We start from the raw sequence: 18,045 nt of genomic DNA on the forward strand, positions 1-18,045 counted from the left end.
CCCCGCATCCATGTTGTATGTGTGCAGGCGTGTATTTCACTGTGTCTCACAAGGAGCACGAACCTTTATTCAATTTCCACCACCAGGTAGAAAAGAAACAACCAAGTGGGCAGTGCCCTTCGCATCAAAGGGCAATGCTGTGTGATCAAACAGTGAAGGGGAGGGCAGGGATTAAATCAAAATAGAGTTGGAGGGGGAAATAATGCACTCCACTCCCTGCGGCGCCCACCTCTCCCTGAACAACTCCAGGGTGTTGGTGGACACCACGTGCTCTCCCCGCTGTCGTTAGACTTAAGGATGGACCTCTCAAACTCTGAATTTACATGTTGATCTCCCTCGCTGTGTACCTTCTCCACAGCCAAAACATTGTATTCCTCGCTCTGTCCTGTTCCCCTGAAGCACTCTGTATGGTTCGTACTGCAGGCAAAATAAAACTTCTCCCTGTACCATGTGACAATAATGCAGCCAATCAAATGGCAGTCATTTTGGGCATAGGAGGATCCCGCAAGCTGCAATATTGGGATGACCCATGTTGGATTCTCCACCCTCTTTTTCTTTTGTAATGCTGGCACAAGAATAAGGTTTGTCCCAAGACTAACGCCTGGCACACTGGGCTTGGTAGTGGGGTAACAGGAGCTGTACTCGTGTGGTACACTCTGCTCTGCCAATAGCAATGGGAGCCCAACTGTTGCTCCCATTCCTGTTTTGTGATCGCATGAACGTGTCTCATTCAGCAAAAATACTTATCTACTTATCTCTCCCACTTCTCCCCCCCCGCTCTCTCTTCCTTTTTCCGTTGTTCTGTTTCAAAGGAGTTGTTGGGGAAAGATATTGTGGATTTCGCCCACCCAGAGGATAAGGGACTTTTACAAGACAGCTTTCAGCAGGTAATGTCTCCCTCTGGTTTTGGAAACCATTCAGGGATATGTCTGTGTGAGCACGAGATTCATTGAGGCAGAAAGCAGTTGTTTGTCCTGTTGGAGGTCTGTGCTGGCCTGATGTAGAGTGATCAGTCAGCCTCATTCCCACTTGGATAGTGGTCTCCCTCTTATCCCTGAGAGTTTATTCCTATAAAGTGCCTGTCTGATATCATAAAATCCCTGTAGTGCAGACAGAGGCTGTTCAGCCCATTGAGTCATGTAAATCTGCACATGCCAAATGCCAATACACCCTAACCTGCACATCCCTGGGCACTACGGGACAATTTAGCATGGCCAATCCACCCTAACCTGCACATCCCTGGGCACTATGGGACAATTTAGCATGGCCAACGCACCGTAACTTGCACATCAATGGATTGTGGGAGGAACCTGAAGGAAAACAGCACAGACACCGAGGAGAAAAGTGCAGTGGCTAGGTGGTTAACACTGCTGCCTTACAGTGCCAGGGACCTGACTGTCTGTCTGTGTGGAGTTTGCACATTCTCCCCCCAGTGTCTGCACTTCCAGAAGAAGAAGTCCATCGACTCCAGGCCAGTGGGTGCGCGCAAGCCCTCCAAGCGGTTGGGTGTCACCTGCTGGTGCCTTCGGGCCTGATGGCTTTGACAGACTTGGAATTGTACAAGTCTGCAGCATGGAAACCGGCCCTTTGACTGACATTGTCCATGCCGCCCACTTTTCACAATTAACTACTACCTGTCTAAATGACCAAATTACACCAGCCGCCTCCACTACCTCTGGCAGCCTGTGCCAGACACTCACCACCCTCTGGAACCTTGAGTACCTGTCCCCTTGCACCACAAACCTCTACCATCTAGTTTTAGACTCCCCAACCCCGGGAGAAAGCCTGTCGGCTGCCCACCTTGTCGATGGCCGTCGCCTAGACCTCTATGAGGTTACCCTTGGGTTACCTGCACTCCAGGAGAAAGAAGCCCCAGCCTCTCTTTATGACTCAAACTGTCTGGTCTTTCCTGCGTTCTTTCTAGCTTTTCTGATATCCTTCCTGTAGTGGGGTGACCCGCTTGCAAAGCGCAGCAGTACCTCTGGCTTACTCGGCTGTCTCCCTCTTTCCTGTTTGCAGGTGGTCACGTTGAAAGGCCAGGTACTGTCGGTCATGTTCCGGTTCCAGACCAAGAGCCGGGAGTGGGTGGTGATCAGGACGAGCAGCTTCACCTTCCAGAACCCATACTCCGATGACATCGAGTACATCGTCTGCACCAACACCAATGTCAAGTACGTCCCACTATCTAACCACCTGAAGGCCAGGGGAATGCTCCACTTGGGGGGCTAAACGTTGTCTGTGAGAGCGTTGGCGCCTGGTGTTGGTATTTAAGTCTGAACAGCTTCTCCTGGGGTGGCGGGGCGGGGGATCGATCACAAGCCTTGGCTTTTTTTTTTGCCTGTGCCCAATTGCCCCTTGAACTGAGTGCCTTGTTAGTGCTGTTGAGGAAAAGTTGTGCCCATTGCTGTGGGGTCTGGAGTCACGTGTAGTTCCAGACCAGACAGTGGCACCGTATTTCGTTTGCCAGGGAGTGGACCAGATGAGGTTTTTTTTAATTTAACCCCGACATTTGGTGGTTCTTACCATCTCGGTGACAAGCTTGCAATTCCAGATTTTGTTCATGGAATTAACATTCGAGCGTGTGTCCTCTGGGTTACCAGTATGCCACTGGTCAAGTCTTTTCTGATCTGATGTCTGTGCCTGCTGGGAGGTGAGGTTGGGCCATTATTCAGGTGGAGGGAGTCTGGCTAATCTTATTCTTCAACATACAGAGGAACACTAAGGGGTGGAAGCACGTAGAGGTCAGTGTAGTCCGAGAGAGGAGCTAATTCAGCGATTGGGATTGAACTACGAGTAGATTAGAATTGGTTCAAACCTTCTGCCTCCTCAGGTGAAGAGAAAACTGGTGGGCATTTCAGAGTGGAAACGAGTATGCTCTCCCTTGGGTCACTATTTCTCAACCAACGTCGCTTCAAAAAACCGCCTATGCAACATGAACAATAGTAAGCCATTCGGCCCCTCAAGCCTGCACTACTGTTCAACAGGAGTATGGCTGATCAAATGTTCCTCGTGTCTAGACATTGCTGGAAAAGCTCAGCAGGGCTGGCAGACTCTGCGGAGTGAAATCGGAGTTAACGTTTTGGGTTGAGTGACCCTTGCTCAGAACTGTTCTGAGGAAAGGCCGCTCAACCCGAAACGTTAACTCTGCTTTCTCTCCACCGGTGCTGCCAGACCTGCTGGACTTTTCCAGCAATTGGTTTTTGTTTCTGATTTACAGTGTCCGCAGTTCTTTCAGTTTCTTGTGTCCACTTGCCTACCCTTTTTCCCTTGATTCCCTGCCTCATGAAGAATCTTAAATATACACAAGGAGTCTGGCCCCACAGCGCTCTGCAAGGAGTTCCAAAGATTCTTGACTTTCTGAGGGAGGAAATTCCTCCTCACCTTAGTCTTTATTCTGAGACATTGCCCTCTGGTCCTAGACTCTTCCCATGAGGGGAGAAACATCCTCTCAGCACTTACTCTGTGAAGCCCTTTTAAGATTCCCATCTCTCTCAATGAGATCACCACTCATTCTTGACTCCAGTGGGTAGAGTCCTAACCTGTTTAACCTTTGCTTATAGGACAGTCCCTCCATGCCAGGGATCATCCTGATGGTCTGGGTCCTTCTCCATGTTACAGTTTGCCGAGTTTACTTTGACTGAAATGGCTCTGAGGAAGTGAGGACTGCAGACGCTGGAGAGTCAAAAGGTGTGGTGCTCTAAAAGCACAGTAGGTCAGGCAGCATCCGAGCAGCATGAGAGGCGACGTTTTGGGCATCATTCGTTGGAGGGTCAGTGTACAGTATGGAAACAGACCCTTCGGTCCAACTCGTCCGCGCCAACCAGATATCCCAACCCAATCTAGTCCCACCTGCCATCACCCTCCAAACCCTTCCTATTCATATACCCATCCAGGTGCCTTTTAAGTGTTGCAATTATAAGAGCCTCCATTACTTCCTCTGGCAGCTCATTCCATACACCTGCCACCCCCTACGTGGAAAAAGTTGCCTCTTAGGTCTTTTTTTTAATATATATATCTTTCCCCTCTCACCCTAAACCTATGCCCTCACTAGTTCTGGACTCCCCCACCCCAAGGAAAAGAGCTTGTCTATTTACCCTATCCATGCCCCTCATGATTTTACAAACCTATAAACCTCAGCCTCTGACGCTCCAGGGGAAACTGTTCCAGCCTGTTCGTATAGCTCAAATCCTCCAACATCCTTGTAAATCTTTTCTGAACCCTTTCAGGTTTGACAACATTCTTCCGATAGGAAGGAGACCAGAATTGCTCACAATATTCCAACAGTGGCCTAAAGAATGTCCTGTCCAGCCGCAACATGACCTCCCAACTCCTGTACTCAATACTCTGACCAATAAAGGAAAGCATACCAAACGCCGCCTTCACTATCCTATCGACCTGCGACTCCACTTTCAAGGAGCTATGAACCTGCACTCCAAGGTCTCTTTGTTCAGCAACACTCCCCAGGACCTTACCATTAAGTGTATAAGTCCTGCTAAGATTTGCTTTCCCAAAATGCAGCACCTCACATTTATCTGAATTAAACTCCATCTGCCACTCCTCAGCCCATTGGCCCACCTGGTCCAGATCCTGTTGTAATCTGAGGTAACCGTCTTCGCTGTCCACTACACCTCCAAGTTTGGTGTCCTCTGTAAACTTACTAACTGTACCTCTTATGCTCACATCCAAATCGTTTATATAAATGATGAAAAGTAGAGGGCCCAGCACCGATTCTGGTGGCACTCCACTGGTCACAGGCCTCCAGTCTGAAAAACAACCCTCCACCACCACCCTCTGTCTTCTCCCTTTGAGCCAGTTCTGTATCCAAATGGCTAGTTCTCCCTGTATTCCATGAGATCTAACCAATCTCCTATGGAGAACCTTGTCGAACACCTTACTGAAGTCCATATCGATCACGTCCACCGCTCTGCCCTCCTCAATCCTCTTTGTTACTCCTTCAAAAAAACACTCAATCAAGTTGGTCACTGGTCTATAGTTCCCTGGCTTGTCCTTACCACCCTTCTTAAAAAGTGGCACCACGTTAGCCAACCTCCAGTCTCCCAGCACCTCACCTGTGACTATGATGATACAGATATCTCAGCAAGAGGCCCAGCAATCACTTTCCTAGCTTCCCACAGAGTTCTAGAGTACGCCTGATCAGGTCCTGGGGATTTATCCATTTTTATGCGTTTCAAGACATCCAACACTTCCCCCCCCCCCCCCCCCCCCCGTAATTTTGACATTTTTCAAGATGTCACCATCTATTTCCCTACATTCTATATCTTGCATGTCCTTCTCCTCAGTAAACACTGATGGGCTGAAGGGCCTGTTTCCGCACTGTAGGGATTCTATCAATGTGCAAACTCCACACAGTCAGTCATCCAAGGTTGGAATCAAATCGAGTTCGTCACTCATTCCTGATGAAGAGTGCATGCTGGAAATGTCGATTCTTTTGCTCCTTGGATGCTGCATGACCGGCTGTACTTTTCCAGCGCCACACTCTTTGGCCAATATGGCTGGTGTTTCTCCTCCATTATAAAGGAGACCACACTTCCAAAAAGTATATAGACAGCTTTACTCTGTTTTATTCCCAAAAACATTGGATTGTTTCATTGGTTTTAATATTATTCAAATTTGATTGGATTTTGGTATCTTGGGGCATAATTTTAAACTGGCTGAATTTGAATCTGTTTTCTCATGGCAACTCAGCTGCAAGCTATTTGTTTCCCAAGTGGTACATTCTTCCTTTGTTCAGGATTCTGTGTGCTTTGTCAGTCCTTGCTAGCTTTTCAGCTCTCTTAAAGGCACAGTACACCTCCGCACCTTCATAACATGATGTTTGCATGAATGACTTCGAGGTATGCTATTCTGTCCTACATTGAAGCAAGTGATGGGCATGGATTTGTTCCCACAGGCACCTGCAGCAGCCTCCTGCTATCGCTGGGCAAGAAGATCTCAGCTATGAACATTCCCAGGTAAATGAATATCTGTGTCAGTCTCCAACCCTGGCCATCTCGGACTGCTTATTAGCTTCCCAGTGGATGCTGGTCGCAGCCGTCCCGCCACCACCACCGTCGCTGCCACCGCCTCCTGATTTTTGAACGAGGCTGTCGGGTAGACCAGGCACTTGGAGTGTAGCAAATGTCAGCCTCGGGTCAATCTCTGAACTGTTCTCTCCCATCTGGCTCAGGAAGGCCCCGTCGCATCTGTGCTGGCCCTCCGAACGAGGGCTGCTCACCCCCCCATCCCCCGGTGTGACCAGAGAGGAAGAGCCATCAGCAGGGAACTTCCTCTCCAGAAGCCTGGCTCTGACCAGCGCAGCCTCCTGTTCTTACACTGAGTCCTGCCTGCACTCCACCGCGTGCTTCAGGAAATCGAACTGGGGCTGGGGGAGCGGGGACGTGGTTGACTTCCCCCATTTCCTCTCTCCGGCAGCTACACCGGAGGGGTGTCAAAGCGGGTTGGCGTGATACAAGTCCATCCGCCTGCGTCCCAGCCGTCCCGAGCGACGTCTCCCTGCGGTTGTTCGACTTGTTTTGTTCTTTTGGGGGCAGGGGAAGCAGGTGGGCACGTTGACCACGCTTTGAGCCGGCCATGATTTAATCTGATCCTCCTAGGTTGCCGCACCGTCGGAGCACACAAAACCGATCAGCAAAGCAGAGCCCTTGTACAGTCAGGAAACCGACCCGCGCTACACCGAAATCTACTCTGCCCTTCCCACAGGCAAGCAAGCCGCTCGGTGGCCTCTCTCTTGTTGGTCTTGTTAAATGTTTGCGAACGGCGGGGCGATTGGGGTGGGGGTGGTGTTGTCGTCAAGGGAGGTGGATCGATGCAGCTTTGGGAGTGAAGCATTAAACTAACCCCCTCCCCCAGTGATTCTTACACCACCTGTGTTTGGAAGAAGAGCATAGTGGGTGGGTGTTTTTGGGAGTGGGGGGTCATAGGCAGTTCTCTCTAACGTACTGGGGGCAGATGTTTGTCCTTTGACCTACATTGGGTCATCTGTAGTCATTAGCAGGAGCTTGCTTTCTGCAAATTGGCTGTTGCACTGCCTTCGCCACAGCCCTTCGCCACAGCCAGTTCTTTTTTTTTTATTCACCCGCAGGATGTCTGTAGCTGGGCTCGCATTGACTGCCAGAGGTATTGTGGGTCTGGAGTCATATGTAGGCCAGACCAGGTAAGGAAGGCAGATGAACATAAAACAGTAGACACACTTGATGTCGTGCCAGCCTTTTATCTTACTCTAAGTTCAAACTAACCTACATTCACTTCATTAGCGTCCATGTGCCTATCCAAGAGTCGCTTGAACATCACCAACCGATCTGACTCTAGTACCACCGCTGGCAATGCATTCCACACCCTAAGGGACATTAGTAAACCAGATGGGTTTTCCCAACAATCAACAAGGATTCATGGTCATCATTAGACTCATAATTCCAGAATTTTATTGAATTCAAATTCGGCCATAGTGGGATTTGAGCTCTGGTCCCCAGAACGTTAGCTGTGTCTGCACTAAAGTCTCGAGGTGATGGAAGCGGTGCCCTATAGTGCTTTTTTTATCTGTTCTTGTTTCTGTGAAATGCCTCGGGAGGTCAGGTGGCCGACGGAGTACTCTGTTCCGCTGCAGTCAGTCAGTTGATGTGTGTGTTGACTATCATTTCCTTGCCTTGATGCAGCTGAACAGAGTAAGGTGATTCCCTCAACGCCGGGTACCGGGACTCAGCAGATCTTCCAGCAGGGGACCTCCTTCCCATCAGCACGGCCCACACAGAACTTCAGGTATCTGTTGTGTCCCGCGGTAGACAGAAGTGCCTCCCGATGCTGCAGATGGAGATGTGCCTAAAAGCCGAATGTGCTGCCATAGAATTGTAGAATCTCTGCAGCGCGGAAGCAGGACGGGTGTTCCATCGGGTCCGCGCCAAACCTCTGAAGACCATCCCACCCTTTCCCAAATCCTGCATTTTCCCATGGCTAAACCACCTAACCGACACATCCCTGGGCACTACGGGACAATTTAGCATGGCCAATCCACCCCTGCACATCCCTGGGCACTATGGGACAATTTAGCATGGCCAATCCACCCTAACCTGCACATCCCTGGGCACTATGGGACAATTTAGCATGGCCAATCCACCCTAACCTGCACATCCCTGGGCACTATGGGACAATTTAGCATGGCCATTCCACCCTAACCTGCACATCCCTGGGCACTATGACACAATTTAGCATGGCCAATCCACCCTAACCTGCACATCCCTGGATACTATGGGACAATTTAGCATGGCCAATCCACCCTAACCGGAGGAAACCCATGCAGTCACAGGGAGCATGTTCAGTCTGCACACAGGCAGTCACCCGAGGCTGGGATCTAACCCAGGTCTCCGGCACTGTGGGGTAGCGGTGCTAACCACTAAGCCACTGTGTAGCACACGACACCAGTCTTCACCTGATGAAGGGGCAGTGCTCCGATTTCAAACAAACCTGTTGCACTCTAAGCTGGTGCCATGTGACCTCTAACCTTGTCTGCGCCAGTCCAAGACCGGCACCTCCAGATCAGAGGAGAATGAGCTGAACTTCTCCAGCTTCTCTCCGTCCGCGAGCGGAAGCCCCTCCCCAAACCGTTTCGTACAGGTCAAATCTCCCTCCATAGCCCCCTCGTTGGTCCCGAAACGCGTGGAGACTGTAGTGAGGGCACGCTGGTGTCTTGTGCTGCGCTGCGCCGCGGCGTCTTGCCTCTGCTTCTGACCGCTCCTCCGCCCTTCCCCGCCAGCTCCACCATGGTGGCTCCTGTGAACATTGTCCAGCAGCCGGCGTCGGCAGGGCAGATCCTGGCTCAGATCTCACGGCAGTCGGTCAGCGGTCAAGTTACCGGCAACACCTGGAGTGGAAGCCGCCCGCCGTTCCCAGCGCAGGTTTGGACGCCTTTTGTTTTTTAAAAAAAAAAAAATTTCCTGGTGAGCTTCCGGCATCGTGCTGTTGTTTTTTTTGTGTCCCTGCCTTCCCGATCCCTGTAACCTTGCCTTGGGATCACAGGATTGTGGAACGTGATCCCAAAAGGATCAATTGCAAGTTGGTTCGTTGATGTGGGAAAGGCTGAACAGGCTGGGGCTGTTTTCCCTGGAGTGTCAGAGGCTTGAGGGGTGGCCTTATAGAGATTTATAAAATCACGAGGATACACTGATAGGGTGAATAGACAAAATCTTTTGCCTGAGGTAGGGGGTCCAAAGTTCGAAGGGCACAGGTGTAAGGTGGGAGGGGAAGGATTTAAAAGGGACCAGAAGGGCAACTTTTTCACACAGAGGGTGGTACGTGTATGGAATGAGCTGCCAGAGGGAGTGGTGGAGGCTGGTACAATGACAACATTTAAAAGGCATCTGGGATGGGGACATGGATAGGAAGGGTTTGGAGGGATATGGGCCAAGTGCTGGCGTGTGAGATTAGATTAATGCAGAATGTCTGGTTGTCACGGACAAGTTGGACCAAAGGGTTTGTGTCCACGTACATCTCTGTAACTCTGCGGGAATCGCTAGCTAGACTTGCCCTACCCTGGGGCAAGTTGTGGTGAGTCACCGCTCAGAACCGAGTGGTGTGTAGATGCACCTTCCTAACGGCACTGCAGGACTTCCTGGATTTTGACTCCTGAGCAATCAAGGGGCGGCTGACATACATTCAAATCTGGGTGGTGCTTGGCTGGGGTTGCGTTCTCTTGCATCTGCTGGCCTTGCCCCTGTAGAGGGTAGAGGTCCTGGGTTTGGAAGGTGCCGTCTTGGCGTGACGGTACCTTCTTGTGGATGGTGCACGCTGCTGCTGCTGCAGTGAGGGAGGGAGTGGTAGTTAAAGGTGGTGGATGGCGTTACAATGGAGCTTTGCTTTGTCCTGGGTGGTGTCGAACCTCAAGATTGATGGAGCTGCCACCCTTCCAGGCATGTGGGGTGTATTTCCTCGCGCTCCTGACTGACTGACTGGCGCCTTGACCGCAGTGGGTTCTGGATTAACTCCTGTGGTTTTTGCAAGTCAAAGGTCCTCGCTGGGTGCTGGTGCCACGAAGGAAGCCTCGAGAATCAAGAAGTGCCGAAGGAGGCCATTCGGCCCATTAAGCCTGCACCGATCCTTGAAGAGCATCCCACCCAGCCAACATGTAATGGGGCTTTTATTATGGCTGTTTAGATCAGAGTGGGTGCTGGAAAAGCACAGCAGGTCAGGCAGCATCCGAGGAGCAGGAAAATTGACATTTCTGGCAAAATCAGGAATGGCTGACCCACATGACCTGCACATCTTTGAATTGTGGGGGAAAAAAAAAGAGTACTTGGAGGAAACCCATGCAGACTTGGAGAGAATGTGGAAACTCTGCACCAGCAGCCGCCCGAGGCTGGAATCGAACCTGGGTCCCTGGCGCTGTGAGGCAGTGGTGCTAACCACCGAGCTACTGAAATCGACTGGATCGATTTAGGGTCTGGTGTTGTATCTTTGCGGGAGGCAAATTAAGGAGATTTAGCCATGAGTGGGCAGTGAAGATGGTTTTCTAAGATTACAAAGAGATAGTAAGGACTGCAGATGCTGCAAGTCAGAGTCGATAGAATGTGGAGCTGGAAAAACGCAGGTCAGACAGCATCGGATGAGCAGGAAAGTCGATCTTGATTGATTGGGTCAATGGGCTGAGGAGTGGCAGATGGCCTCTAATTTGGATAAATACAAGGTATTGCGTTCTGGTAAAACAAACAAAGGCAGGCTTTATAGGTTGTGTTGTAGAGCAGAGACCTAGGGATTCAGGTACATCATTCTTTGAAATGTGTGTGGCAGGGTGGTCAAGAGGTGTTTAGCACGCTTGCCTTCATTACTCACTCTTAGAGTATAGGAGTTGGGACATCCTGTTGAGGATGTACAGGACTTTGGGGCCAGTTCAGTTCTGGCCACTCTGCTGTGGGAAGGATGTTATTAAGCTGCAGAGAGTTCAGAACAGATTTACCAGGATGTTACTGGGAATGGAGGGCTTGACCTATTTAAAAATAGGCTGGGACTTCTTTCAGTGGAATGTGGGCGGGTTGTGAGCTGACCTTTTTTATAGAGGTTAATGAGGGGTATAGTTAAGGTGAATGACAAAGGGCTTTTCCCTAGGGTAGGGGAGGTAAATTCAAAACTAGTGCACACATTTTTTAATGTGAGACTAGAAAGAGATTTAAAAAGGACATGAGGGGCCTTTTTTGTTTTTAGAGGGTGGTTCGTGCGTGGAATGAAATCCCAGTGGAAATAGCGGACGCGGGTACAGTTATAACGCTTAAAAGACATTAAAAAGGAAAGGTTTGGAGGGATATGAGCCAGGAGCAGGTGGGTGGGACTAGTTTAGTTTGGGATTGTGGTCGGCATGGACTGGTTGGGCCGAAGGGTCTGTATGACATGAGGATTTGAGCTAAAGGGAGAGGTTGAACAGGCTGGGCCTGTTTTCCCTGGAGCGTCGGAGGCTGAGGGGTGACCTTATAGAGGTTTATAAAATCATGAGGGGGCATGGATAGGGTAAATAGACAAGGTCTTTTCCCTGGGGTGGGGGAGTCCAGAACTAGAGAGGCATAGGTTTAGGGTGAGAGGGGAAAGGGACCTGAGGGACAATTTATTCACGCAGAGGATGATGTGTGTGTGGAATGAGCTGCGAGAGGAAGTGGTGGAGGCTGGTACAATGACAGCATTTAAAAGGCATCTGGATGGGACACGAATAGGAAGGGTTTGGAGGGATATGGGCCCAGTGCTGGCAAATGGGACTGGATTGGGTTGGGATATCTGGTCAGCATGGACGCATTGGGCCGAAGGGTCTGTTTCTGTGCTGTACATCTCTCTGACTGTATGAACTGGCAGTGGGGTTTCATGTGATGGTGACGCTGTGAGATGAGTCACCATTCCGCCCCATGGCCTTTTTCCCCCCTAACCTCCTGTCTTGTGTGTTCTTCTTGCAGATAGCAGCCCAGGGGGCAAAGACGCAGTCGCCCCAGTTTGGCATGGCAGCCAACCGGAGTTTCACGGCCAACACTGCTTCCTTCAGCCCCCTTGCCAGCCCTGTAGCCACGTCCACGGCAGGAGGCACCGCCTACCCATCCCTTGCTAACCGCACGTCTGCTTTCGGTAGGTAACCAACCTTGCTCTTAGAACATAGAACTAGAACAGGCCCTTCAGCCCACTGTGTTGTGCCGAGGATTATAATTCTCTTTCCCCGCTCTGCTCCATGTTTCCGAGTTGCAGAGAGAGGAGCAAACCCCCGCCCCAATCGAATGCCGTTCACTGTCTCCCTCCTGACCCCACACCACGGCCAGAGAGCATGGATTAGCCCCGACTGCTTAGATATTTGGCAATCTTACATTCCATCCTGACGAGTTTGAGACAGAAAGCTGTGCATCTCTGGTGAAACATGTGTTGCTGGAAAAGCACAGCAGGTCAGGCAGCATCCGAGGAGCACGACGGGAATCGACGTTTCAGGCATGAGCCCTCCTTCGTTCCTGCGCTTTGCCAGCAACACAATTTTCAGCTCTGATCTCCAGCATCTGCAGTCCTCACTTCCTCCTGTGCATCTCTGGTGCCTGTTCTCCCCTCAAGACCCCCCCCCCCCCCCTCAAAATCCGTGTGTTGGTGCCTGCCCAATTCACACTGAAATAGAGGGGCTAGTGGCAGAAAGCTGGGTTGCATCATAAAGGCCAGCACCGATCCCGTCGGGCTGAATGGCCAGATACTACACGATTTAACTACGGATTGGGCCGATTTTACATCGGCATTCCTTGTGCTCTCCTGTCGTGTTGCTATGTACCCATGTTGCGAATCGTTATTTTTCCCTCTCTAATAACCCCTACAGTCCTCGTGAAGACCGTGTGTGTGTCAGCTTTCCTTTTACCGTTGTTTCGTTCTGCCCCACGAGCGGAATTGCTGCTTTCGCTTTTAATAAAGAGCGAGCTTTATCTATTTGTTTGCTTGTTTATTTATTTTCTCTCTCCTTCCCAAAACCTTGGGCAGCTGAAGCTGGGCAGACAGGCTCACCGTTCCAGAGCCGGCCCGCGGACGGAGGCTCGGTGTGGCCTCAGTGGCAGGGACAGCATCACTCCCAGGCGTCCAGCGAACAGCACGCACAGCAGAGCCAGCCCGAGGTGTTTCCGGTGAGCAGTCCTCGCTGCGCACACAGCCCACCGCGCGATTAGGCGGGGCAGATTTGAAATCACCGGGGGGGGGTTGCAGGGGTGCGCGACTAGACTGCGTCGTGACCGTGGAGGAGCCAGTGTTGGACCGGGGTGGACAGGGTTAAAAAGCATCCCTGGTGAAGGGCCTTTGCCCGAAACGTCGATTTTTTTTCCTCCTCGGGTGCTGCCTGACATGCTGTACTTTTCCATCACCCACTCTAATCTCCAGCGTCTGCAGTACCCACTTTTGCCAGAGTTATAAATCGCACAACACCAGGTTATAGTCCAACGGGTTTATTCGGAAGTGGGTACTGCAGATGCTGGAGATCAGAGTGGTGCTGGAAAAAACACAGCAGGTCAGGCAGCATCCAAGGAGCAGGAAAATCGACATTTCGGGCAAAAGCCCTTCAGAGATCCCTGAGGAAGGGCTTTTGCCCGAAACCTTGATTTTCCTGCTCCTTGGATGCTGCCTGACTTGCTGTGTTTTTTCCAGCACCACTCTAATCTTGAGGTTTATTTGGAAGTCCAAGCTTTCGGAGTACTGCTCCTTGTCCGGATAGCTCGTGGGCAGGATCATAAGACGTAGAATTTACAGCAAAAGATTAGTGTCATGCAACTGAAATGATAAATTAAACAAAACTAGAATATTGTTAAATCCTTCATCTTAACGTCAATCTAGGTTTGTTCAATATATCCAAGTAGACATGACAATAGTCCTTTGCTATAAATTCTGTGTCTTCTGATCCTTCGTCACAGTTACCTGATGAAGGAGTGGCACTCCGAAAGGTGGTGCTTTCAAGTAAACCTGTTGGACTATAACCTGGTGTAGGGTGATTCTTTTTTGTGTGTATCCTCCACGGCAGGAGAGTCGGTCACTGGCGGGGACACAGTTCAAAGAGAATCGGAGGTGGCGGCCACCAGATGCTTGGTGGTGAGGAGAGGCAAGGTGTTGTGATCTGGGACAGGCCACCTTATAGGGCGGTGGGAGCAGATTCAGCAGGAAGGTTCAGAGAGTCCTCCAGATAACTAAGCGATAAGATTCATAGAGGCTGTGGACTGAATAGGGCAGTGGGTATCGGGCGGAGTACTCTTAATGTTGTGGGTGTCGTTGCTGCGGGCTACCAATGTTGCCTGGCTTTCCCTCAACCGCCACTCAATCCGAGTCTCGCTCGGCACCATTTCAGAGGGCAGTCAACCCATCAGGCCGAATGGCCTATCACTGTGCAATAGACATGGATTGGATTGGTCTGGAGTCACATCTAGGCTCAGACCAGGTATAGGTGGTGAGTTTATTTCCCCCCCCCCGTTAGTGACCCCTGCCCAGCCGTTGGGGCCTTTTTTACCCAAATTGATCGCATTTGTCAGTGCCGCCATCCCCGAGCATAGCTTCCAGTTCCAGATTTGTTTCGGTTGAATTTCAATTCCACCAGGTGGGATTGGAAACAGTGTCTCCCACCCCCCCGCCCCCCCCCCCCCCCCACCCCACCCCTGAAGCCTGACGGCCTCTGTGTCACCAGCCCACTGATGTTACCTGGTAGCTGGCACGGGAGCAGTGGGCCAAATGGATTCCTGTGTGCCAAGAGTCTTGTCTTATCTTACAGTGTGCCCTCTGTGTGGCCGTTGCCATCCATATCACCAGAGCCGTTGTAACCAAACGGCTGCCCACCCTCCCCCCCCCCCCCCCCCCAGCTTCCAGACGATGTTGCCAGTAACTGCTGAGTTTGGGCGAGAGGGGTGCCGCATGGCTGCCATTTGTGGCGTGCTTTGGGCTCCCCAAGTGCTGAGAAAATGCAGACCTTTCCTTTCCTGGAGCTTGTCACAGGGAGGGAGGCTGCCTACCAGGATGCACGAGGGTGCTGCTTAACCTGTTTCAGGATATGCTGTCAATCTACGAGGAGCAGGGAACCAGTTACAACAGCGATGAGTTCTCGGAACTCCCCATCTTCCCCTCGTTCTCGGAGTAACCGGAAAAGGGAAACCTTGCCAATACACATCCAGTCTTCCCACGACCCCTCTTCCCCCCCCCCCTCCCTCCGAACCCCTGTGAGCATTTCGTTTGTACACTGTGACGCGGCTGAGGTGTTTCCACCACCCACCCACTGTCCTGTGGGCACTGAGCAGAGAAGGCGAAGGGCATCCCTCCAGCAGGGAGACAGCCGTCCTGTCCCGTGAACCCCCACTCTCTCTCTGAATTCGGGGAAGCTTATTCTTTGTGGTCCAGTGCTCCGGCCTGGTCGGAATTCCACCGGGAGGACACGATGCATCTATGTGTATCCGGAGCGGGGAGTCTCCATTTCCCTCTGCTCAAAGCCGTGCTTGGTATTTGCTCTGTGCCTGTATTCAGGACTCCAGGTGAGACTCTTTGGAGCACTGATGCTGATGTTGTCAGTGTACGTTCCTGCTTGGTCTTGCGCTTGGGTAGTGTTTCAAAGCTTTTGCTTTTTGTTCCGGGGAGGGGTGGGGGGGGGTGTTTAGTTAAAAGCAGGAAAGCACGATCACCTCTGCCTGTCTCTGTTCATGCCAAGGAGGCTGCACGCAAAACCGTTGCGGCGTGTGTTCTCTCACCCCCTCCCCCTGCCCCAGGGGAGAGCGGTCCCCTGATAGACGATGGGGCGCTTTTCCTTCCGGGTGCAGGTCGCCATGCTGTCTGCAGAAGTGGTGCGTACCCGCCGAGGATGTACTGCAGTGAGGTCTCCTTCAGTAGCACCTTCCAGATCCCCCCACCCTCTCCAAGGACAAGGGCACGGGGACCCCCACTATCTGTAGAATTCCCTTCTGAGCCCCACACATCATCCTGGCTTGGAGCTGTGTCGGTGAGCACTTCCTTGTCAGTAGACGAAAGCCCCGGACAGTCCTCCCTAATGGTACTCCACCCCCTCCCCCCTCCTTAACAGGATGATTTAGGGGGTGAGAATGAATTTTAAAGCTCAGTGTTGCTTTGCGGGACCCCTCCCCCCGAGAGCTCATACACACCGCGAGTGTGGGGATAACCTTTTTCTCTTGGCTCCCTTTGAGGTCAAGTGGGTGGGGACATCTGGCTCGGGCCCTGTGCTTGGGGAGAGGCCTCCCCCAGTAACTTCACCGACCAAATTCCGTCTCATCTGATGGTGGGTGGTCACTGTCACCTCGGGGGGAATTTGATGTGCTCTTACACCCTCCACAAAACCGCCCTCTCTCTGACAAAATACAGGCGCTTCCACCCTTCTCACTGGCCCGGTCAGTATGTGGTGTGACTTAACCCTGTGGTTGTAAAAGATGGACCAGACAATGTTCCCCTGTCTGCCGATCTCGGAGGTCAAGAGTTGACGTGGAGCATTGGCAGCTACAGGTTGGTTTCCCAGCTCAAGATCCCAGGAGAGCAAAATTGGCACAAACTGTACCATTTTTTTTCCCCTTTTAACAAAAACGGAAGGAAATGCAGTAACAGGGATTTAAGGGGTCCCTGAATCTTGCCTGACCCCTGACCCCCAAATGAGAGCATGACCTCTTCAGGATTGCGAGCGTTTCGCACCATCGAGGAGGAGTGACCTGTTTTATTTTTTAAACTTCTCATGTGACGGGACTTTCTAAATAGCTTTTCTAAAAAAAAAAAGGACTTGTAATCTGTGTATGTAACACACTGACCTGTGCGCCAGTCTGGAAGGTTTTCATTTATTAGAACCTGATGAGTTTTTCAGACCGATCTGGTGCACAAATGTTTGTATTTTCTTTAATGCTGTAACATAGATTTTTATCAAACTTGTGACTTGTTCAGGAGCAATCATGTTTGTCATCTGTCTTGAAGGAAGCACTGGGTCTTTCACTGTTTCCTCGTTTGTAAATATGTCAGATTAGTTTCCTAAAGGGGGGCGGGGGGGCCTGGTGGGTTACGGAAGGGACAGTTTGAATATTTCTATGAAAGTATATTAAAAAGATATAGTAAGGGGTTGCAGCAGCAAAGAAGGAACTGTTGCCTGTGTATGCATATGTCTCTTAGTGTCTCTGTGCGCGTGTGTGTGTCTGTGTGCGCATGTGTCTCTGTTTGTCTCTGTGCGTGTGCGCGTGTGTCTCTCTGTCTGTTTCTGTGCATGTGCGCGTGTGTCTGTGTCTGTGCGTGCGTCTCTGTCTCTGTGTGTGTGCGGGTCTCTCTGGTCTGTTTGTCATGCTGGCCCACTGACCTCTGTACAATATTTTCTGCTCAGTCAAGCCTATTGCAGTCCTTCTGTTGCTGCAAGAGAATCTGTTTTGAGAACATGGTGCAGACACAGCCGGTTGCTTGGAGCAAGGTGACATGGGAAAACTGGATTGGATGTTCTGCAAACCTATATTTAATTGGCAGAATTTTGACATCTAAGGAGAGAACCTGTATTTTAATTACCCCCCCCCCGAAGTGCATGCTCCTATTCCCCTCGAGCCTATCCTTGTTGCAGTGGGGAATGGCCCCTCTGTTTACTTCTACCCCGTGGACCACCGTACGTGGCACAGTGGCTCCGTGGTTATCACTACTGCCCCTCAGCACCAGGGACCCGGGTTCTATTCCACTCTCTGGTGACTGTGTAAACTCCTCACAGACATTCTCTCCCCCCCCCTCCCATCTGCATGGGATTCTTTCGGCTGCTCTGGTTTCCTCCCGTAGTCCAAAGCTGTGTGGGTTCGAGTGGATTGGCCATCCTAGATTGCCCCATAGCGTCCAGGGATGTGCAGGTTAGGTGGGTTAACCATGGGAAGTGCAGGATGTTTGAAGTAGGGTAAGGGGTTGGGATGCTGTTCAGCGGGGTCGATGTGGACTCAGCAGGCCGAATGCCCTGCTTCCACGCTGTAGGGAGTCTGTCAATATTTGAGCCCTTCACAGTATTTGGAGCTCAAATGTTTGTCAGCAAAATAGATCTTGTGGTAGGCACCAGTTAAAAGTGATAGT

General features: G+C 51.2%; 1 protein-coding gene across 1 annotated transcript in view; it reads left to right on the forward strand.

Moving 5' to 3' along the window:
* The window catches only part of LOC122544709 (aryl hydrocarbon receptor nuclear translocator-like), a 43,196-nt gene extending 26,024 nt beyond the window's left edge, over positions 1-17,172 (forward strand). Inside the window, exons 12-20 of the mRNA XM_043683994.1 lie at positions 813-887; positions 2,020-2,171; positions 5,912-5,972; positions 6,615-6,720; positions 7,674-7,776; positions 8,768-8,909; positions 11,943-12,108; positions 12,988-13,127; positions 15,023-17,172. Of these exons, the coding sequence (XP_043539929.1) occupies positions 813-887; positions 2,020-2,171; positions 5,912-5,972; positions 6,615-6,720; positions 7,674-7,776; positions 8,768-8,909; positions 11,943-12,108; positions 12,988-13,127; positions 15,023-15,112 (1,035 nt within the window). The 3' untranslated portion in view covers positions 15,113-17,172. The remainder of the gene's footprint in view (positions 1-812; positions 888-2,019; positions 2,172-5,911; positions 5,973-6,614; positions 6,721-7,673; positions 7,777-8,767; positions 8,910-11,942; positions 12,109-12,987; positions 13,128-15,022) is intronic.
* Positions 17,173-18,045: the final 873 nt, after the last annotated feature.

The sequence above is a fragment of the Chiloscyllium plagiosum genome, chromosome 51 (genome assembly GCF_004010195.1).
Source record: "Chiloscyllium plagiosum isolate BGI_BamShark_2017 chromosome 51, ASM401019v2, whole genome shotgun sequence".
Classification (NCBI taxonomy): Eukaryota; Metazoa; Chordata; class Chondrichthyes; order Orectolobiformes; family Hemiscylliidae; genus Chiloscyllium; species Chiloscyllium plagiosum.